Source organism: Falco rusticolus, chromosome 1, assembly GCF_015220075.1.
Source record: "Falco rusticolus isolate bFalRus1 chromosome 1, bFalRus1.pri, whole genome shotgun sequence".
In the NCBI taxonomy this organism is placed as follows: domain Eukaryota; kingdom Metazoa; phylum Chordata; class Aves; order Falconiformes; family Falconidae; genus Falco; species Falco rusticolus.
Window position 1 is genome coordinate 10,225,595 of NC_051187.1, and position 22,837 is coordinate 10,248,431.

Consider the following 22,837-nt stretch of genomic DNA (forward strand, 5'->3'; position numbering starts at 1 on the left):
AATAATAAAAGCAGTCTTGCCTGTTTCTAGGTGTGTATTAAAATATGCTTAATGCTAAAACTATTCCAGCAGGTAAGAGAAGTAAGAAAAGTACCGCAAAATATACATTTACATTTTAAAACAACACAATTTGTTTTTATTGTCATCAGCAGAGCTTGGGAACGCGTTACTAGCTGTGCCTTCAAAACTAGATAAATAATATTTTCTGTCAAATTACAGAAACAAAGTTTATTAAATTTTAAAGGAGGGAAATCTAGTCTGACACATGCAGTGAAGAGAAAATAGTACAATATATACAATCCAGATGTCAATTTTCTAAAAGGGCAGCGCACAGTTTTAGAAGAGTCTACAAATCAACAAGCTTTTCCGGCGTACACACCGATAAAGCTTCGTACAGCACAGGAAGGTCAAAAGCTTACAACACATTCCTTTTGCTAAAAAGCCTTTAAACCTAATAGTGGTTGGGTGGTTGGTTTTTTTTTCAGAGAAAGTCTTTATGCAAGTTCTCATTCAAAAGCAACACTAATGGATGTTATCATGCCAGTTCTCCTCTCCCTGGAGCTTGCAAGTATGCCAAGTATTTCCTGCAGGATACAGTGTTAGATAGCTCTGCTGCCATATAGTGTAAAGAATTAGAAGATGCAGGATAAAGTCCTTTTCATTTATAGAAAAAATGACATCTACGTACTTTAGTTCTTTCCCAGAAGTGCAAACACATGGATTATAAAAATAAATTCAAATCTCTACCTCTATCAACCTGCCCAAAAATGGTAAACTTTTAGTAACACTGTACAATATTTATGGAACGGACATGGTAACACAAAGCTAAAGATTAACTTTTTCAAAACTTTGTTTTAATACAACTCAATATGTTACCAAAAATTAAACAACTAAAACCCTTGGCTGAGATCCCAGCCTCACTTCAATCAATGACAGTTTTGCTAATGACTTCAGCAGGGTCATAATTTCACCTCCTTGATTTCAATCTCAATTCCACTACTAGTGGAAACAAAACCTTATGAGATTGAATTGAAACGCTCTATCAACTCCAGCCATGGGCTATGCCAAACAGTGCATCCAAGTAAGCAAACCATATTCAGCAATAGCCTCAAGTTGGAAGTATAAGGTTATTCCATTAATTAACAGAAGGATGTGTCCTTTACGATCTTGTGCTACAGAGACAGGTCAAAGTAAGTCCGACAGTCACTGGTAAATTTATGGACTATCTAGAGTTAAAGCACTCTTCCCTAGAGCAGCAAAGCTTCTGCTTTGAAGCAGCTTCAAGCACATTTAAAATAGGAAAAGCTTAGCTAGCATGAGCACTTTAAAGTTTTTACATGGTTTTGAATTAATTGCATGTAAAGCTGTAGTGTAATTTTCAATAAAGGAAAAGTACTCTTCAGGCAAATTTATCTCTGCTACAATTTGGTTAGCAAAAATTAGTGACCAGCTTCTCAACCAGCTGCAAATTTTCTTCCATGAGCAACTTGAGCCCAAATCTTGCACAGAAGTAAAAGGCATTTCCTCTGAACAGATTACCATCTAGAAAATAGGCAAAACAAACGTAGCAGGAGATGACTCGCAGGTCATAAAGCAAACAGCCAACACAGAGGAATGGAAACTGGTCTTCTGACTTCCAGGTCAGCAGTGTGCTCTTCCCATGCAGCCCACTTACGATGGCAGTTATTCCAGGAACAGGTCAAACACCTGTCTGGGAAAGACCTGTTCCAAGGGGAAGCACCATTCTAAAGGAAAACAATAGTGAAACAGGGGCTTTTCTTATTGTCAGGCAAGTTTGAAACACCTACACCTCTTCTTGTGTTACAGCACTCAGCATAGCAGGACAATCATAGGATCATAGAATGGTTTGGGTTGGAAGGGACCTTAAAGACCAAAGGCAACATCATCACCTCTTCCTGAATTGGGAAATTACATTCTGGATTTTAGGGAAGTCAAATTAGTTTAGAGTTGCTTACTGAAAAGTCCCACTGCAAGGACTGGCACCCTTCCACCACCGCCCAGCTACCCATTAATTTCACTAGCAGATGAGGGGCTATGCAGGACATAGGAAATGTAGTGCCATGAGTCACACAGGACAGAGGGACAAAGCCACAGGTACAAAGCAAGCTTTGAAATTCAAAGATAGACTTCTCTTCATCTTTCTATCTGTGCACAAAGTCTACTGCAAACTAACAATATTTGTGAAGATTAGCTTCTCTAATATATTAGGATTGTCAGATGCAGTTAGTGTCATCTATCCCATTACAGATCATGTTGGGTATTTAGAGTACTGAAAAACTATGCCAGAAGCCTGTTTCCTCTGCCCTAGGAGTTTCAGTGTTTCTGTCATTCCTCATCAGCAACAAGTTCTGGGATGAGAAGTTCATCCACAAGCAGAAGGTCCTTTTGCAAATAAGTGGCGGCACCACCACCTTGATACCTGGGCAAGTTCTCAGTGCCTGATTTCACAAAACACAGGAATCCTGACCAGCCACTCACAGATGCTGTGGCCAGCAACGCCTTATTTCATAGGAAGTGGCACCAAAATATGGAAGTATGCACTTAAATTGTTGTAAGAGAAAGTAACTGCCTAAGAGCCCCAACAATGGTCTTTTGTCCTTCTCACAACAGCAGTTGCAAAGAACAGAAGAGACACTTATACTCAGACACAACTGAGCAGATCTTCTGCCAGTTATGAAATAACAGATATTTACAGTCAAGACCTGTAATGAAAAGGTTTGTCTTAATCACCTGGCTAATTTTCTGAAATTAAGAGGTGTAACTGATAGTTTGGACTAGCACAGAAGAGTCACTAATTGACTTTTACTATTTACAAGGCTGCATAGCTCCTTCATTTCTCTCTAGATGCTTCACATCATCTCAACACCAGTTGTCTAGGGAATGTTATAAGCTGGACTCTAGCCAGAGGTTGTATACAAAAATGCTTGGTATTTGCTGCTGTTGTCCTTTAATAAGCAGCCTCTATTCCCTCCGCACCCCACTACTCCTACTGAAGACAATTCAGATTAGATACCCTTGTACGGCTGCAAGCATAAATGAGTGTTTATCAAGCCCTGTCTCAGTTTTAGGAATACCGTAAGCTTGTGGTAAGATTTAGAACATATTAGCTTAAAACAAAAAAAAAAAAAAAAAAAAAACCACAAACGTGCAGTGCAGCACATTTTCATGTCTGCCTTTCCGAAAGTCGCCTTGAAGCTACGGACAGCAAAGCCAGGAGAGGTTTGAATATTTCTCAGAGACTTAGTATGCCACAACAAAAGTTTCTTCATCTTGGTCATCAGCCTCCAACAGCCTGGCATGCCCATTTAACATTAACAGACAGCAACAATCAAAAAGAAATAATAAAACTTAGTAAAATGCCAGCAGCTGCAGCTTCTCAAAGAAAAAGGCCTGCAAAGCTGCTTGTTACAACTTCACATCTTAGAAAAATTAAAAAATGTACAATGAGGTATGTGCATATTGCAAAATTCACACCACTTTTCTGTAACTGATTTCTAGCAGGCTCATAATGTACTTACAAGCTAGCAGGAACATGAAGTTGCTGGAACTATGTGTATTTTCCTTCCTTTTCAGCAAACTAAGGTTTTACAGACAGAAGATCCTAAATACACTTTCATTTGCACTCCAATTAAGGGGGAGGGATTAGATAGAAGCTAGTTACGTCTAGCTTCCCAGAGAAGTGCTGGTTTTGGGGGTTGCTTGTTTGGTTGTTATTGGAAAGCTTGATGAACTAAACTAACAAAGCAATAAAAGCTCCAGCAAACTTACTAACCATTTTTGTTAGTGGTTAGCATCCCAAGATTAAACCATCCAACTTCAAAGCTAAAAAGAAATTATCACCATTATTGTTCATTCAGCTCCTCCCAGCTCATCATTAACCAGGCAATAATCTGGCTTTCACCAGTGTCTGATAAATTGTCCAATGGATTCAGAACAGCAGATGTATGTGCCTGTGCACGTATTTGGGTTTTTCAGTTGGTGAAAAGCTAAAGGGCCCACAAGAAATCCCAGGGAGGTAACAAAAAAAGAAAAAAAAAAAAAAAAAAAAAAAAGAGGAAGAAAGCATGCTATTTTATGTTTGGAGACAACTCTTATTTCTATAGCAAGAGCAGGAAGTCACCTATGTCATCAAGTCTGGATTGGAGAACTGAACAGCAGCCACATCAGCTGGCAATCTGAGTAATACCCTCCTGAAGAACAAGCTTCCATGTTAAATGAAGGACAAGATGTTCTGCCCAGACAAGCATCCAGAAAACGCAGCAGCAGGGTTTTTTTCCTCTCCTGGTATTAAGTTTGACTTTGAGAAAATATTACTAGCTTTAAGATCACCAGTTTATGCAAAACTCCTCATGGAACATCAGCAGGTGGCAAAGTCAAGACAGGAAACCTCCAATTAACCCCACTACCTTCAAAATAATGAGATGCAATGAGAGGCACGCTTGGAGAACCATCCATCAAGGCTAGTCCACTCCACACAGTGCATTTAGATGAATGCGTGTATCTGCAGCATTTCAATGGAATATAGGTTATTCTTCAGCACAATCCTCTTTGAGGGAAAAGAAAATTAAGATATATCTCAGTAAAATGTATTCCTCAAGAAGATCCACCTGCATGCACATTCTCTCAAGACGGATACTGCCTGCATACTGTCCTGTCATGCAAATTCATTAGTCTCTACCAAATGCTGAATCAGCCAGGGTCTGTTATCCAGAGGCAAGGTGTGAACAAATCTCCAAGTGTCTACATAATATCTGAGATAAGACATTCTTTAGTGTAACTACAAAAGTGGTTTAACTATGTTAGAAAAGACACTAAATAACACCCCTGCAGTTTCATGACGTGTCCAGACACAGCTAGGTATTTACCAGAACAGCGACTGCATGGAGGTAACTGCAGGCTTCTCAGGCGAAACAGACTGCTATTTCCTAAAGATCTAGACAGGTGAAGACAATGAAACATGCTCAACCCCAGATTTAAGTTGCACAATTTCATGCCTAAGGTAAAAAATACCATGTGTATTAGATAGAAATTAGGATTCAGTTGTCAGCTGAGTCCAAAAGGATCAAAAGCTTAAGGCCATCTTGCAGATGAGGCAATAACAAAATTGAAGACGAGTATTCAAAGGTTTTCCAAGGTAAGAATGAATGGATCAATAATTCCCTGTTAAAACTAAACTAAGGCAGGCACCTGGAGATAGTGCAGAGACTCTTTGGAAAGGAAGAACTGAAACCAAACCCAAAGGCTTCACATAGCACCAATCTTACCCCTACGAATGCCCCTGAGAGCAGCACTCCTGGCTGTCAAGAAAAGGGGGCTGGGTCCAGAGACCTGGCAAGGTGTCATTCAAATACCATTACTTGAGTGCTGACCTGGCCCCCTACTCTCTAAAGGGCATGGAAAGTAAAAACCCAGGAAATCTGATCAACTAGAGGTAGGCAGAGATGGGTGAAGATGCCAACCAGATGGACCTTCATCAAGCAATGACAAAGACTTAACTCCAGGATGTAAAGACAATTACAGTCAACACAGTTGGAGACAAGAGAATGACAGGGACACCACAACTGTCCACTCATCTAAGTGCACAAGTCAATGGTGTTTTCTTTCTCACTAGCTAGCTTGAACCTCTCCTACTGGAGAAAAGAAAAAGTTCTGAGAACTTTCAGCTCTACTAAAGATCAGGGTCAATCAGGGGATCCAGGTGCTCAGACAAGTTTGAGATGAGAAGATGTCTCAAGCCTTTTATGAGTTGTCAAAGGAGTTCCTGAAACTGCCTCTGGTGTGGTTAAGACACACATCTTCCACTTCATTTATTCCTGCCTTAGTCTAAGACATGTAAAACTACTGGCAAGGAAGGGAAACACACAGTTTACCTCTTCACCACAGAATCAGCAATGCAATCGAAGTCCTGGACACCAGTCCACTCGATCAAAACATAAGACCTGCTTTTAGCCTGCTACACAAGGGAGCTTGCCATGGCCTTGTCCCATTCATGAAGAGGATTTAACATCCCAGCCAGCCAGATTTCAAGTACTGAGTTTATAATGCAAACCTGACAAAAGAATAAAGCTCTCCCATTAAGCCCATGGGAGAAACGACGTTAGGAACAGTACCACAGCAGGCAGCTGTCTCTTTAGTCTGTATGTTCAAAAGACACACACAGGAGAATACAACTGGTTTTGATGGCACTTCTCTCTGAATTGGACACAGAACTGATACATATTCTAAGACAAAAGCGTTTTAAGAGAAAAATGTTCATTAACCTCAACAGCAGTCTGGTAACCCCTACTACCCTTTTCTATAATTGGCATCTAAATAGTGCTGATGGTTAGACAGCATTAGCTAGGTCTCCTCAGCTATGGGGGAACTTTGGTGCTCATTCAAGCCTACAGAAAAACCCTGGATCCCAGCATCAACCATATCATGTGTCTTCATAGTCTCAAAAGGTAAGACTTAGACTGGATGTTCTTTGGTCCTGTACATCCAGGCTGGAGATACAATGCCTTCCCCTTCATAGTTCTGAGGTCACAGATCTGCCCACATTACTGAGGAAATTCATATTTCCTTGTAAACCATGTTCAGCGACATTGATCTTTTTAACCTTGGTTTTCTTTATACTGCTGTGTAAGCACTTCAGTATGAAACACAAGTTAAAGCAGCAGGACAGCCAACACAGCCTGGAATCCGTTGCTCAGAAACTCAGCTTTGCCAAGACTCTGCCACATTTCTATTAAGTATAGCCTTTAACACTGGTACAGCCAAGACACTGAATTAAAGGTAGCAAAACTTGTCCAGTGTCACAGTTCCAATAGATTCAATACTTAGTTTTGTGATATGATTCCAGGACAGTGTTGAAATCCTTCAGAGATGCATCGTTCACTGCTTCTTAGCACCAGCTTCTGGAGTTTTTCATGGAGTAGTGGATTTGTCACCAAACATTTTACATGTCCAACAGAAAAGATGTCCTCAGGGCCATCTCTGAGGGTCATAATATTAGGACTGCACTCAGAGCAGTCCCCAGCAGCTCCAGACTTCAGTACTGGATATGGTTGCATTCTCCTGAGGTCTGACTGTAAGGATGTTGTGTCCATTCCCCACCTCTCCCCATCCGAAAGCAAGCTTCCTTCTTTGAAGGGATATACAGCAAGCAGCTTAACTGCCAAGCCAAGATGTGGAACCTATCACAAGATCCAGACATTTTGTGCTGAAGTGTGCCGTACCGGATATAAAACAGAGTTCAATTGTCTATTCAGTACAGAAGGATCAAAAGCTTATGGTAACTTTACAGGTGAGGTAATAACAAAATTGAAGGCAAGGGAACTTAAAGGCTTTCCAATTTGCAAATGAACAGATCAGACATTCACTAAATCCTGTAGCACTGCCATTCCAACCTTTGTGGTCTTGCCTGACCACGTAAAGGAACGCAACGTTCATGCATAGGCACAAAACATGAAGCTACTTCAAAAAAATTCACCTGGGGCAAACACATACTCTCGAAGCATCCACAAACACACAAGAACAAAGTGTTTCTTTTCGCCCTGGGATCCCATCCCTGCTTTGAGAGCTGTTTTGTACATTGCACACGAAGTAGTCATCACATGAAAACAGAGGTCCTAAGAGCAGGAACCACAGACCTCGACAAGCCTGTGTTAACTGGATGAACTATTATCTTAGCTACAGAACTGTATTTGCTTTTGTGTCCTTAGGCCCCATGAATTTTGCATTCGTAGTATCTATAGTTCTAAAAAGCCTGGCTTGAAAGACTCTACCCTCAATCTTGCAAAGTCTGATAGTTAAGGCATTTTTGTAGGAAGCAGGAGATGAAGATTTGAATCCCTTTATGTCAAGAAGGAAACTGAACCCAGGTCCCTTTCCAGCAATTGATCTAACCATCAAGCTATTTCAGGAAGCAGGCATCCTCACAAACTATGGCCTCAATGCAGCTGGCATGCGCTGGCACACAGCATGGTCAACTGATCACGTAACCAAGTCAGAGGCATGCAAGGTACCGCATCTTCCCTTTCTCCCTCAGGTAACTGAATATGTTAAGTTATACCCAAGACTGCTAACTGCATGCCATTTCAGAATGGAGCCAAGGTGTGACCATTCTAACCCCCAGGCTGCTACCAACAGGTACAGTTTGCCTGCTGCACGTCCACACCTCCTGCTTCAGCCTAGTACCCCTCTGAGCCCACCAAGCGCAGACCCAGAGAACTAAACTGCTGAAAGGCATAATTTTGCAGCAAGGCTGGTTTTCTGCCAGCTTCACTCCCTGAACCAGCTTATGTTGCATGCCAACCCCCAATGCTAGCACAAGAGGCTGCAGAAACCCACAGCCTATGTGGGAGAGGAAACTGGATCACCCCTTTTAACAGCAGCCCAAAGATAGACCGGCTCAGTAGTGTCACAAGCCTGAAAGCACATTCATCTTCTGACTGCTCCACCACTGTGTTTCCAGACTGCACAGAAATTTAAGCTGAAGCTAGAAGTTTGCTCCTGGGTGCGGCCAATTCAGGTGCACACAGTGAAAGCAAAAGAAAACCTTAGTGTTGACTTTCTTCAGAATTCTCCTGTTTGAAGCAGATCCAAAGCTATACTGTTGCTCAGCAGGGTTTCTAGACCAACTTTTAATTCATGTCCCCCTCAGGCACTACACATTGAGTAGTTACAGCACAGCATTTCAGACAGATGTACACTTTTTAAAGCTTATTGTTTCTGATTCAGATCTCTTGACTGACATCTTTAAACTAAACTTCTTAGGTAGCACAAGCCTGTAAAAAAAAAAGTGAATTACAATATTAAAATAATATAACCCCATATTAAAATCACTTCATGCTACGTCTTTAACCATTAGTCACTGCCTGTCAAGATTAAAGACCAAGTTTTGACTACTACAGCTGTATCAAAGACCCTTTCAAAATACAGATTTAAGAAAAATGTCCAAATGAAAAGTGTTCACTTACGTGCAGAGAATTGATTGGTCCTCACGGTCTGCAAAACAAGAACAAACATGGTTATAGGTTTTTGTTTATACTGCCCTGTAATTTGCAAGACAGTTTCTTTTACATGAGTATTTTAAAAATGCAGCTTTTCAGCTTAACAATTCTAAGAACACTCGCAAGTGATTTTAAAAATATCCTTTAGACATTCCAGTTCACACACACACCCCTCAAACAGCAGCTTAGACATTCCTAAAAGTTCTGCCATTTCATATAATAAAGCCAAAATTCTGGTTAAATTTAATAATAATCCAGAGTAATATTTTTAACCATACTTTCAGATAAAGCTGGCCCAACGTTTTTTGTTCTGTACGGACCCTTCCTCAGATGAATCAAAGAACTTAAAATCCTGAGAAAAACAGTCTCAAGTACACAATACTCCCAGACACTTGAAATTACCACTAACATCTCCAGCAAACAAGTGCTTCCATAATTCAGTTTATTCATTAAAGACTTGTCAAAAGGACATCCAGGGAAACACTGAGCAAAGCTAAACTTTACAATATGGTGTGGCTCAGCACTTTTGTGACACCCACCGCTGTGCTCATGACCTTTGAAAAGCAAGTCTGAAGGTCAGTTATACCCTGCAAGAGGTATTTTGTAATTACAGGATCTTTACAGAATATATTTCAACATCATACAGTCTATTAAGAATTATATAATCAAAACATTCAAATATACCTGCAGAAAGTAAAACTTTTCAGTTAAATGTGTTCGCTACCCCCTTTCTGAGCCAGAGTTTTCAACAGAGTTCAACATCTTTTTCATAAATCTGCATCACAAAGATCTTGCTTTGACACTTCAGCTATTTGTCACTAGCCTCAAAAAGAACATAGTTGCCTCCTGCAGACTCAGAACTTGAAACAGGTTTTCTGTTCTGATTGGTAATTTGTAGTGGATTATATTATAATAAAATTAAGCTTTATTTTGTTCAAGTGCAAAGCTCAGGACTACACGTTATATTCCCCGCCACTCTCCGCATATGCCCTTTCTCCTTAAACACAACGCTCTGACAAATCACAGAAAAGGGAGCAACTGGAAATGGGATGATCATTATTCCTTCTAGGACACAGAGTTCAGTACTAGCAGGTTGAAGAGCTTCAGTTGCTACCAAGCAGCTTCCCCACATGCTTAATAGGTTTGAGATAGATCTATGTCCATATATACAGCCTCAATACATTTATGACCATTTCTGGTAGGCAGAGTAATGTAAACAACATTCCACATTGTTTGTAAATGGGTTCAGAAAAACTGTTGTTAAACTGAGTTGCAAATTACCGCTGAGTTTCGCAGACTCTATGAAACCAGTCATCCCACCTATGCAACCAGTTCAGAATGCTGTTGCGTAATGAGCATTGAAGCAGAATTTCAACTTTACCTATGTAGCATGTAAAAAAAACCCACAAAACCAAAAACCAATAACCTATCCAGCAGGGAGCTGTGTTTCCCCCCATTACACTGCCTGACGAACAGCCCAGATACAAAAATAGTTTGCGTTCAGCCACATCGGCCCCCTGAGCAGGCTTGCCACACAGCAGCAGAAATACAACTTTCAGCACAGACAGGCAGGGCTGCTGATGGGGGCACAGACAGATACTGGATTTAGATCGGCACGGGCTGCCGGGGAGCCTGGCAACCAGGGTATACAGCCAAAATAAAGACAGGCTGCTGCTGAAGGGGCAATCATGTCCTGTCCCCTTCCTCCAGCTGCCAGCACTCATGTCATCGCTGTAGCATGGCCAAGGGGTGAGCAGGAAAGCTGTCTGACAAACTGTTTTTTTGGTCAGACTTGTGTTGAGCCAAATCGGTGCCCTCATACACTGTACAACTGCACAAACAACTGTGCTGGTGGAAGGGAGACCCGAGATCACTTTTCTGCACAGCAGCCCCAATCTAGCTTAGATCAAAAGGCTATGTTCATACAGACACGATACATCCTAAAAAGCAAACCAGCTCAAAAAAACCTTGTGTCAACAAAATAGTGTTATTTTAATTATTTATGAATAGAAAGTTTGAAGGGCATGAAATCAGGTCTTTCCAAGTAGGCAGATGCTACCGCTATTGTCACAGCTGTCCAAACTACAGGCTTGTGGACTGCACTGCTGGCAAGTTCTAGACTACATCGTAACATCAACTCCACACACCAGCAAAAAGGAAAAAAAAAAAATCAAGATAATGTAGGACAGTATAAATCATTCATTCCTTTAGAAAAAAACCTGATGAATGAATGCCAAGTTGGTACTACGAATAGAGTGGAAAGTTAGTATTTCCTAGATTTATATTTATTGAGACATTTTCAAAAGTGACAACATGATTTTCCCCTTTCTCATTTCCCAAGAACAACTTCCCTCTGTAATTTTGTCACTGTATCTAGGCCATTTCATCAAAAATACAGTCTCCTCTAAACTACAGCTCTTCAGTTTATCACTTCTTAAAAAAAAACCTTAAGAACGCAGGTAACAACATCTACCTTGAAACTGGAAGTAGTTTATTTGAAGGCCATGTGCATTAGTCAGTGCTTTGTATCATGACATTTTATTCGTCAATTTACCATGTAAACTTGTGTTTCACATCATGCAAGACACACTGTATAAATAAGTTTTCTTACCCAATTAGTCCTACAGAAAGCCTACAAGTCCAGACAGTTGTATGTATTTGTCATTGCCAGAAGCTCCAAGAAGTGCAGCAGAGTGTTTTTTTCTATGCCCAGGAGCACGAATTAACACAGCCTTTATAAAGTTATCTGGTACTCAATTATGTTACTCCAAATCCATTTTTCTGTCTCCATCTGGGCTCTGAACCTCACAAACCATGAAAGTGGAAGTAAGACAACAGCAAGCTTTAAGTTCTGCCTTCTGACCACTTACGCCAACAGCCAGTTCCAGCATCTAGCACAACTAACAAAAAAAAATTACAGCTTGAAGGCTCCGGATGATGCTTTACGCATTGTCAAATGCCAGATGCCTTTTGTCCTGAGAAAGAGGCAATCTTGCTGCACTCGTTCTGAAAAAGTGACTAAAGACAGAGGAGTTATTTATGGTTTGTTTGGTTTGATACTTTTCTCCCCTAAATAACACAATTTATCTGTAATCTTGATTTCAAAGCAGCTGGTCCCCTTCCTAAAGACTCCTTAGAGCAGCAATTATATATCTGTTAGCCCATCTTTTGAAAGAACTCAGCCCTTACCTGGCACTTTTGCCAGACTTGTTATCTGGGGCAGGGAAGAAGCACTAAACTTCTCATCTTTGGACATCCCTCTCAACAATATTTTCAAAAAAACTGTGTGATTCTGTGTGACCCACCTTCAACCTGAAGGGCAGCAGGCAAGATTTATTTTTTTTTTTAACGACAGAGAACATACCTAAGTCTTAAAAATAATCTGCCATCCTTTGCAAAAGTTTTAATAGCATTTACTTATTAAAGCCACAGAGTTTTGAAATGGTTGTTCATAGAAACCTAAAAATATTTGGAAAACACTTAAGTTTACATATGCCTACATATGTCTTGTGATTCTGAAGTATAGACCAAACCCATCTCTCTCTAGCAAAGTCTTCATGAGATAACATTACCCTAACATCAGACAAACAGATTTGTAGGAATACATAGACTAGACCAATTCAACAAACCCCCTTGGGGTTTACAAGCAAATTGCAGCAGTAAAGAGCAGAGCAAGTTCACAAACAGTCCTCATCCCCAACCTTTAGAGCAACTGAAATAGGAAATACAAATAAATTACTCTGGTGAATAACACTAGAAAATTAGATGTTAGTTGTCTCTTACTCCATGCAAAGAGTGAGAAAGTGCATTGGTCTGGCATGTTTGATACTCTGGACAAAGTCACAATGGGTATGTTACATTTTGAGCACGTAAGCAGACAACTTAGTGGTGAAAAAAAACATGCACCTATAAGACAACTTAGATAAAATTACTTTTACTATCAGCATAAATATATTTTGACTTACTCCCATATAACTCAATGTGGTTTCATTATAAAGCCAAGTCAAACGAACAGCTTCCAGTCTTAGGGGAACATACATCACATTTCTGCCAGACCAACAACAGAGTTTCTGTCCTCTGACCAGACAAGCCCAGAGACTGCTCGCAGGTTAAAGCAACTCAGCTCACTAACCAAAGATACTCAGTCAGTTTAACTCAATCAGATGAATATTAGCCTGAGGATGAGTGTGTTCTAAGAGAGGATGAAATAAGAGGACCAAACTCTTAATTCAAGCTATGTCGTAAGACCAACCCTTTGGTTTTAAAACCAACACAAAAGTCCCATTGGAATCTATCACTTCAGTTACCAGCTTAGATTTAAATATATCCCAAGGTCTTCAAAATACACTGAAGCCCCTAACATTCAGGTTGCATAGAAGGGTTAATACAATACTCGTAATCTGAAAAAACAAAGTTCCAAAATTATACAGAGGCTATGAATAAAAACAAAACTTTGATTTTCTCCTTATGAAGTAAGCTTTCTGTAGACCAGTATGTCCTTTTGAATGGAAGAATTTAGAAGCACAAGGCAATATGACCTGACATTAGCCTTAGGCTGAAGCTCCCCCACTGCTGTAATTCAAATTCAGCTGCCATTGATGTCTCTGCTTCCTCTGCCCAGCCTCACCACCCCATTCCCCACTTTGAACCGGCAGCCAACTGCACAGATGCACTGCACAGATGCACACAATGCTAGTTCAAGTAGCTGATGGAACTAACAAATTTTAATTTTCAACCAGATCAGCTCCCTGATCCAGTTTATAACACAGCCATATATAAACACTGGAATATGAGAGATCCATCCCCAGCGTACATTCACACCGCCTGCCTTGAGCCAGCACTGGTAGTCACCTACACCTACAGCGAACCAACTGGCAAGTCATACTAGCAGAAAATTAATCCTATCAAAACATATATCAAAATGTGGCTAATCGTTAAGATTAGCTTACGCTGTGCCAAGCCGTATTTTTAGCTTGATATGTCAACAGTCTGATACTATAGAAGTATCAGACATTGAAGTGTTTCTTTCACTCCTGCTCCTCTCCTTTCACTTCCACCCAAAGGAGGATGCTGGCACCCCAAGGCAAAACTCAGCTGCTGAGTTTAACACCTACCGCCGCAGAGCTGAAAGACATCTTACTGATGCAAGAAGCAGCAGCCACATTAGGGAAACCCAGTCATACAACACTGAACAGTACAAACACTTTGAAGAGAGGCCAAGGAGTATTACCAGAATGCAAGAAGGACAAGAAGAATTACAGCTCTGAAAGCCATTTTTTTCTATGCTTTCTTAAACCTCCTTTGCTCTCGGCTCCCCAGAGGAATATGCTCTCAGGACAGCAATTGGCAGCTCCTCAAACAAACTTGTTACTTGCTTTATTGTTTGAAAATCCAGTAAGAATAGATCCTGATGTTTACATTACTACGTATACATAATAAAAAGCATGAAGTCTGCCTGTCAGAACACAAAACATTTTACTCCACATCCCTTCTCCCACCAAACTATGGAAGGATTTTTCTCCCCTAACTAACAGACTACACCTAACAAAACCCCTGTTAACTCTGGAGAAGGTTCCAGATGTACCTTAAACATACTTGTTGGGTATTTGGTTCAGACAGGATGTTCCGAAAAGTCATAGCTCAAAGCTATAGAGTCTGTCTACAAAAGAATTACTGTATTTTAACAAAGCAGCTTTTCTTAAAATCATGACTTAATTCTGTTTTGTTCATATTACAGTCATTCATAAAATGATATGAGATAATCAAGCAGAAGAGAAAGAATCTGTCTTTAAGTTTCCTACCAAAGCTCAAAGGCAGTAGCATTGCAAACACAGAAATTTTATCAAAGAACAGAGTTTACAAGTAAACTGACGCCCACCCTCTACAACTGTCTTCGCTCTAATTGCCTTTTACTATATTGATATTTTCAGTATTGCAAATGCCCAGATCTGCCTTTATCCCTCACAATTTTGACTCTGAATGAATGGAGGAAGCCATTTGGAGCTATCCCACACAGTGAGCTGCCCAACTAGGAAGCCATTTTTCGAGCTTAACACAAATACACACATCTATGGAAACAATTCCACAGATGTATTACTGCTTTCAGATTCAACATAGCTCCGATTACTTTGGCAGCAACTACAATTCTTCTCAAACACAGTAACTTCCATACAGACATGAAATGTCTCGCAGTCCTGCCACCATTCCTATAAGCATCTTCCCTTTTGCATCCAGCTTTTATTTAGATATGAATATGAAATGTGTGCCAAGATAAAAAAGTTAATTCTAGAAAAGCAGTGAAAATGGATGTATGTGAGTGTTTTGGACTTCTAGAGGGTCAGCTCTGGCCTGTTTAAGAGCTTTGTTGACAGAGTCCCTTGGGAGATAGTTCTGAAGGGCCAAGGCATCCAGGAAGGCTGGACATTCTTCAAGAAGGAAGTCTTACAGGTGCAGAAGCAAGCCGTCCCCACGTGACGAAAGATGAGTTGGCAGGGGAGAAGACTAGCCTGGCTGAAGACAGCTTTGGCTGGAACTCAGGGAAAAAAAGGAGACTTTGCCACCTTTGGAAGAAAGGGCCAGCAACTCCAGAGGACTATAAGTCATAAGGTTATGCAGGGCAAAGATCAGAGAGGCAAAAGCCCAGCTAGAACTCAGGCTGTCCACCACTATAAAAGATAGCAAAATATGTTTTTACAAATAATTTAGAAACAAAAGAAGGGCCAAGGAGAATCTGCATCCTTTACTAGATGCAGTGGGGAACATTGCTACAAGGATGAGGAAAAGGATGAGGTACTTAATGCTTTCTTTGCCTCAGCCTTTAATAGCAAGACCAGCTTCCCTCTGGGTACTCAGCCCCCTGAGCTGAATGACAGGGATGAGGAGGACCCACAGTCCAGGAGAAAACTGCTAGTGACCTGCTGCTCCACTTAGATCTACACAGATCTCTGGGGCCAGAGAGGATCCTTCTCCAGGGTACTGAGGGAACTGACAGAGGAGCTTGCCAAGCTACTCTCCATCATTTAACAACAGTCCTAGGAAACTCGAGAGGTCCCAGTTGACTGGAGGCTAGCCATGTAACACCCATCTACAGGAAAGAGGATCCTAGGAGCTACAGGCCCATCAGCCTGACCTCAATGCTGGGGAAGGTTGTGGAGCAGATCACCCTGACCACCATCACACCACATGTGCAGGGCAACCGGGGGATCAGGCCCAGTCAGTATGGGTTGGTGAAAGGCAGGTCCTGCCTGAGGAACCTGATCTTCTATGACAAGGTGACCCACCCTAGTGGATGAGGTAAAGGCTGTGGGTGGTGTCCACCTGGACCTTAGCAAAACCTTTGATACCATCTCCCACAGCATCTCTTGGAGACACCAGCTGCCCATGGCTGGGACGGGTGTGCTCTGCTCTGGGTTAAAAGCCAGTCACAAGTGGTATTCCCCAGGGCTCAGTACTGAGGCCAGTTCTGTTTAATATCTTTATCAATGATCTGGACAAGGGGATCGAGTGCACCCTCAGCCAGATTACACCAAGATGAGAGTTAATGTCAATCTGCTGGAGGGCCAGAAGGCTCTGCAGAGGGGTCTGGGCAGCCTGGACCGATGAGCCAAGGCCAAGTGCATGAAGTTCAACACAGCTCTGTGTGGGGTCCTGCCCGTGGGTCACAGCAGCCCCAGCAGCGCTGCAGGCTGGGGCAGGGGGCTGGGAAGCTGCCCGGAGGGAAAGGGCCTGGGAGGGCTGGCTGACAGCCGGCTGGGCATGAGCCCCCAGTGAGCCCAGGTGGCCAACAGCATCCTGGCTTGTGTCTGAGACAGCATGGCCAGCAGGACCAGGGCAGTGACCATCCCCCTGTGCTCAGCACTGGTGCCGCTGCACCTTGAACCCCGGGTTCAGCTCTGGGCCCCTCGCTCCAAGAGGGACGCAGAGGGGCTGGAGCGTGTCCAGGGACGGGCAGGGGACTGGGGCACACGTCTGATGGGGGGCAGCTCAGGACACTGGGAGTGTTTAGCCTCGAGAAAAGGTGGCTCGGGGGGAACCTTATTGTTCTCTAGAGCTGCCTGAAAGGGTCAGTCTCTTCTCCCAGGTTTCAAGTGACAGGACAAGAGGAAACTGCCTCAAGTTCTGTCAAGGGAGGTTTAGACTGGATATGAGGAAAACTCATATGAGGGGTGTCAGGCATTAAAACAGGCTGCCCAGGAAGGTGGTGGAATCCCTATCCCTGGAGGTGTTTAAAAACAGCATAGATGTGGTGCTTAGGGATATGATTTAGTGGTGAACTTGACCATCCTTGGTTAACAGTTGGACTTTATACTCTCAAAAGGTCTTCTCCAACCTAAATGAATCTATGATTAACCTCCTTTCCCCACTCAGGTTGAAGAAAAAGCTATGGGCTACTACATATCCAGCTATCAACCAGCAGAAAATTATGGAGAGGAAAATGGTTCTTATTTGCAGGTACATCAAGGGTTGTCCTCCCCAAAGCCCAAGACTCTCACAGATCATGCAGTTTGACAAAGCCTTTCCTTTTATTTCTCCAGAGCCTGAAATACCTATCCAACAGTGATAAAATGCCAGCCCCGTTGCTGTAGCAGACACAACCAAAGAAGTTACAGCTTTTGTTGGGGTGGAGGAGACAACTTTGGTATTTATCAAATGGGAGAAATCATTGTCTTTCTAAAAAGAGGGAGTGATGTAGGGGGAATGGAGGGTTCCTGTTTATTTTTAGGCCATATTTAATACTCAGGTGCCATAGACCACAAACCAAGAAAAGCTTGGTTCCATGATCAATACCTTTGTTTGTTGTGGATATCAGGCTTGGAAGATCTGTTGTATATTTGCCCTTTACTGTAGGTGAACAGGCTCAAATATCAATCTATTCAAGGACATTTAAAAACTGAATTCCTGACAACTTTTGTGAAAATAGGTCACTGCCTGGAGGAAAGAGACCTTCCCATCAGCACAGATTTTGCTGCTGCCAGAGGATTCACAGGGCTGGGTCATAAATGCTACATAGCATTATAAAGCATGCAGGTGGTCTAACAATCTGCCCTTCTTCAATTCCAAACTCTAAATAATTTTTTCCCTTCCCCCCCCCCCCCCTTTTTTTTTCCAACTAAGTCCTACTGGACTGATAAGCACAGAAAAGATCTGGTTACAGAGATGAAGCATGCCTTTATATTTTGTGTTTGTCTTTAAAATGTTGCCTAGTTACTCCATAAACTATCATCAAACACTTAACACTATGAAGTAACTTGCAACAAACATCTCTAACAAGCATAACAGAAAGACTGACAGGCACAAGTTTGTTTGCCGAGTACCTGCCTTACTGCAGGCCAGATGTACCCTGACACACTTATGCTCACCATGAGATTTCTGCAACAGCACACTTTATCCTACATTTCACCTCTACCTTTAGTTGTGCAATAATATTTGCTATGTACAGCTCAGTCATTCACTCTTCAGCATACGTTCCGCACTTCACAAAGCGACAAGGGCAGTCTACAGGAATGCAGTCAGTATTTTGCCAACAGTAACCCATTAAATATCCAAGTGAACTTTCCAGAAAGCATGTAATTTGCTAACAATATAAAGCTGGCATTTCAAGTTACAATACCTAAATTTAATCAAGCCAGTACTGACTATTTAAGGAAGCTGAATCTACACAGGCCCAAAGCATCTGATGTGATACATCCACCAGTGCCAAAGGAGCTGGACAGTTATCATCATCAGATGATGGACACGTCATGGGCATCTTCAAGAAAACCAAGTAGGATCATTGCATTATCTTTCTAGAAGGTGGAAGGAACCTCTGGAGGTCAGAAATCATCAAGGACACCTTAGGGGAAAGCCATCTCTTCCAATGTACCTTGAATTATCTTTTTCTTCTTGCCTTATCAGCTTATTCATCTGTTGGTCAGTTTTTACATCAGTCTTAGTTCTTTGAGATTGTCAAGCAATGAACTTGCAGAAATTCTCATTCTTTGTTCTAAAATGTGTAATGCCAGTTTATACTAGTAGTAAGATCAAATTCAGGTACATTCCACTCCTCATGGCTATTCAGTGGTTTTAAGATTTCGAATAATAATATTTATCAGTTTTTCTTCATCAGTGCTCAGACCATTTTCCACAAAACACCGAAAGCCCCCAGTGCTAGCTCAAACACCAATTCATGAAGAACTACATCAGAACTCTCCCTCCAGCCCTATGCCATCCACTTCAAAGACAAATACAACAGTGCTGTTTTAAATCAATTCCCAACTCCCTACTTTGGTTACCTCGTATTTCCCCATATAGCCTGACACAAGACGCAGCCAGCCAGTGCCTACTACATTTCCTCTACCTAAGAAAGCTGTCAGGTTGAACTGCCATCAACCACTTTTGCCTGACGAGTATCTCACTTTTGCCTCTCCCACATACTTCATTTAATTGCTCCAAGACACCTCCAAGTCTTCAGTGAAGAGCTGAGAAAGCACCTTCGCTGTGAGGCAGGGACACTGATGTAGACACTCTATAGGTGTTCCTGCTATTTGTGAAGTTAAAAAGAACAAAAGCTTTTTTAAAAAATAAAATGTGGTTCTATCCCTTACTCTAAAAGATGTGAGATTTGAGATAAAACACAACAGCCATACTTAGTTTTCCCTGCTGACTGACTGCTAAGTACATTAAAAGTTAATAATTATCAAATGAAGCATAGCAGAGGTCAGTCAAATCCCAGTCATGGTTTACCCTGCAACTTGTTTACAGTGAACCATAGCACTGAATACAAGTATTTCTTGCATGTCTACAGCAGACTTCATGACCACACTCATTATTCACTCCCTTACCCCAAATAGCTCAAGCTGCTACACAAGCGCTCCAGCACAGACATAGTGAATGTGGCTAACCTAACACAGCATCATCAAACCCTGGAAGAACAAGCCAAGCTATGAATTGAGGCTATTTTAGAAGTCACGAGTTCGGTATTTGCAACATTAGCTTGAAATTATCGAAATTCCTAAAGAAAAAATTGTGACATTTGTTTTCACAGTTGCTAGCCAGGGCTGAATCAGCATAAAAGGAGAAAACAAATAGCTGTTAGACTACATCCTGCCCACTTAATGAAACTGTGGGTAGCTTCTCCATTACATACCAGATAGAAATTGAATTTTTTTTAGGCCTCATTAAGTTTGAAGACACTCAAACATGGCTTATGTTTTCACTGGCAGTCTTTCACTGCCTTTGTTAACTACCATTAAGAGAAGCTTTAGTATGTGTAACTTAGCAATTACAACAGAGCTGCTACATTTGTGACCAGAAGTTAATAGGTAACACACTCCTTCACTAAAAAAATTCATTCAAACAGGTATGGATTTATAACACTTGCAACCACCCCAATCTATTATGCAATATGAAATTTATTTAGCTTTTTGAAACAGGTGACTGCTGTAGTTTAGGAGATAAGCAGAGAATACAAGTCAGCCTTCAGTTTTGAAGAGGACCAGAGAAAATTGCACAGTCCCAAGGGCTGATCCACGCTGTGAGCGATGGCTGAGAGGTACAGACAAGCAGTATGTGGAGACTGAAACAACTTCGATTGTGAGAGTGCTCCTGATGCACCACACCATCAAGCCAGTGGGGCCAGCTATAACTTACATGACTGATTTACCGTCAAAGCCAACAACTGGTTCTCACACAAGTGTTTAATGCAACTTAGCTGAAGGGCAGTAACAATCCATAAAGCAGCAGCTTCTTAAACTGCTCCAGCTAGAGCTGCAAGGACTTGCTCACTTATACTTAATGTTCTTCAAATGACACAGATGAGCAGTTCTCATCCTTCCTGATTTGTGGCTTCCGAAGAGTTTTCCCAGTAGAAATGACCAGCTCCTAAATCTTCTAAACAGGCCATCCCTAGGCTTACTTTTCAGTTTTTATTTGAATGCTACTTAGAAGTAACTTAAGTTCAGTGGTAGCTGACAAGCCACAGGCTGGAAAAGGTTTATTTAAACTGTAGAGTATTCAGCATAGCAGTGGTTTACTATTCTCCATCACCCTGGTTAAGTTACTCTGTTTCCCATGTAGTACAAATTTTACCTAGACAAAGATTATATTGTCAACTGAAACAATGACTCAAGGAGGTCCTTTAACTATAGTATCTGCCATTTAAGCTCACTAATTTCACTTTCTTTCCGAAACAAATAAGCAAGCACAAACCACTTCACAAAACTGGCCATGAATTAACTTTCGCTCAAGTGGGCTCTTCCTAAGCTGCTTGATCATGCCTGAGCTTCACAAGTCTGGAAAGATAGTATCCTAACAGTACCACAGCTAGGCTTTCTGACTTCACCATGGTCAGTGGTTTGGCTTTTTGTTCCCTTGCACACAGGACAGTAGATCACCTAGCATATCACTCTACCCCCAGTAAGGTCAGCCACACCAGCCACACCAAGGATTTTAACACACTGCTAGCAATAGCTAGGCTAAAGGGTTGTAAGCATTTTTCTGATAGATATTTCCCAAGACCTGTAACAAGCCTTTTGATGAGTATGTTTATCTGAAAACATTTTAAGTCTCAGATTTGTTGTATAGGCTTCTTACACCTCTGTTCATCAGTGGTGGATTCATTCCTTTTTCCTAATCACTGAACAGCACAAGTTCTAAAACACTTCCCTAAAAGAACATGCAAAAGCCACTGCTACATAAGACGTTTCAGGAGACAAAAAGCTCATGAGCTTCCACCACTTTACATGCCAAACTGAGGCTACCTTGTGAGTGTGGAAAGGTACAGCACAACCAACTTTGTACCCTGGGCAGCATTCAAGGTAAACATTTGTCTACAATTAAGATTTGGGGTGGGGAGTACAGATCTCTCAAGTGAGACAGTTCAAACTGTAAAATCCTTTCCTCAAAGGACACAAGTCAATGCTACTTTCCTATATTTTAAACACAGATTTCCCTTAGGTTTGATTCCAAATAGTTTTTCAAGTTGTTCAACAGTTCAGAGGACAAATACCACACTTTCCCTACCCTCTCATGTCTAAATCGCCACTAAGTTCTGAATAAACCATTTCAGCACAACAATTCGAAGTTGCACAATATAAATTTGTCCTTCAGCTTTTTAAAAAAAAAAAAAGAAAAAAATCACATGTATATCCAGATCTCCTTTCCTTTGGAGGAAAGATGTTGACCTTCATTTCTTTAAGGTCAAGAAAGCTTTTCTTCACATGCACTTGTACACACAAAAAAAGCATTTTCTTCCCCCATTACCATTTTTCCAAACACGAGCATCATACATTACTTAAACTATTTATCGGGGGGGAGGGGGGCGGATCACTAGAACCCTCTTCGATTTATCCCTTGAGCATATAGGCCCAACACAAACATTTGTTCCTGGAAGGACAAAGCACTAACATTCATCTGACAGTTTCATTTTATCTGCTGATAATTAAAGTAAACCTTCCCTATCAGAAATGGTCATGAACAATCACTCCTTACAAAGTGACTTAGATTGGTGAGGTTTTCTGCGTAGCTTAAATACTGTTTCCACCTAGAAATCTAGCAGATATTACGCTAAGGGGAGAAGCAGTAACATCCCCCTATGGAGAACGGGAGGGGAACCAGAACATCTCTCCGCCAACTACAACTTTTATCCACCCATTTTCAGCCCCTAATACACCCTTTATCCCACCCTTAGCCTTCAATAAGATGTGAAAAACAAGGATAGAAGAAAGAGGATTATAATCATTGTAGGAAATTTTGACCCAGTAACTACTGTGAATTCATTCCTGTACTAAAGACAATGTTTCCCTGTGGTTTTGTGGAGGAAAACAATTTAACCACATCTTTTAAAT

General features: G+C 41.4%; 1 protein-coding gene across 2 annotated transcripts in view; it reads right to left on the reverse strand.

Moving 5' to 3' along the window:
- MYH10 (myosin heavy chain 10) overlaps positions 1-22,837 on the reverse strand; it is a 100,359-nt gene that overhangs the window by 53,107 nt on the left and 24,415 nt on the right. For both annotated transcript variants that reach the window (XM_037409355.1, XM_037409364.1), the window contains exon 4: positions 8,982-9,009. In XM_037409355.1, coding sequence (XP_037265252.1) covers positions 8,982-9,009 — 28 coding nt within the window. The remainder of the gene's footprint in view (positions 1-8,981; positions 9,010-22,837) is intronic.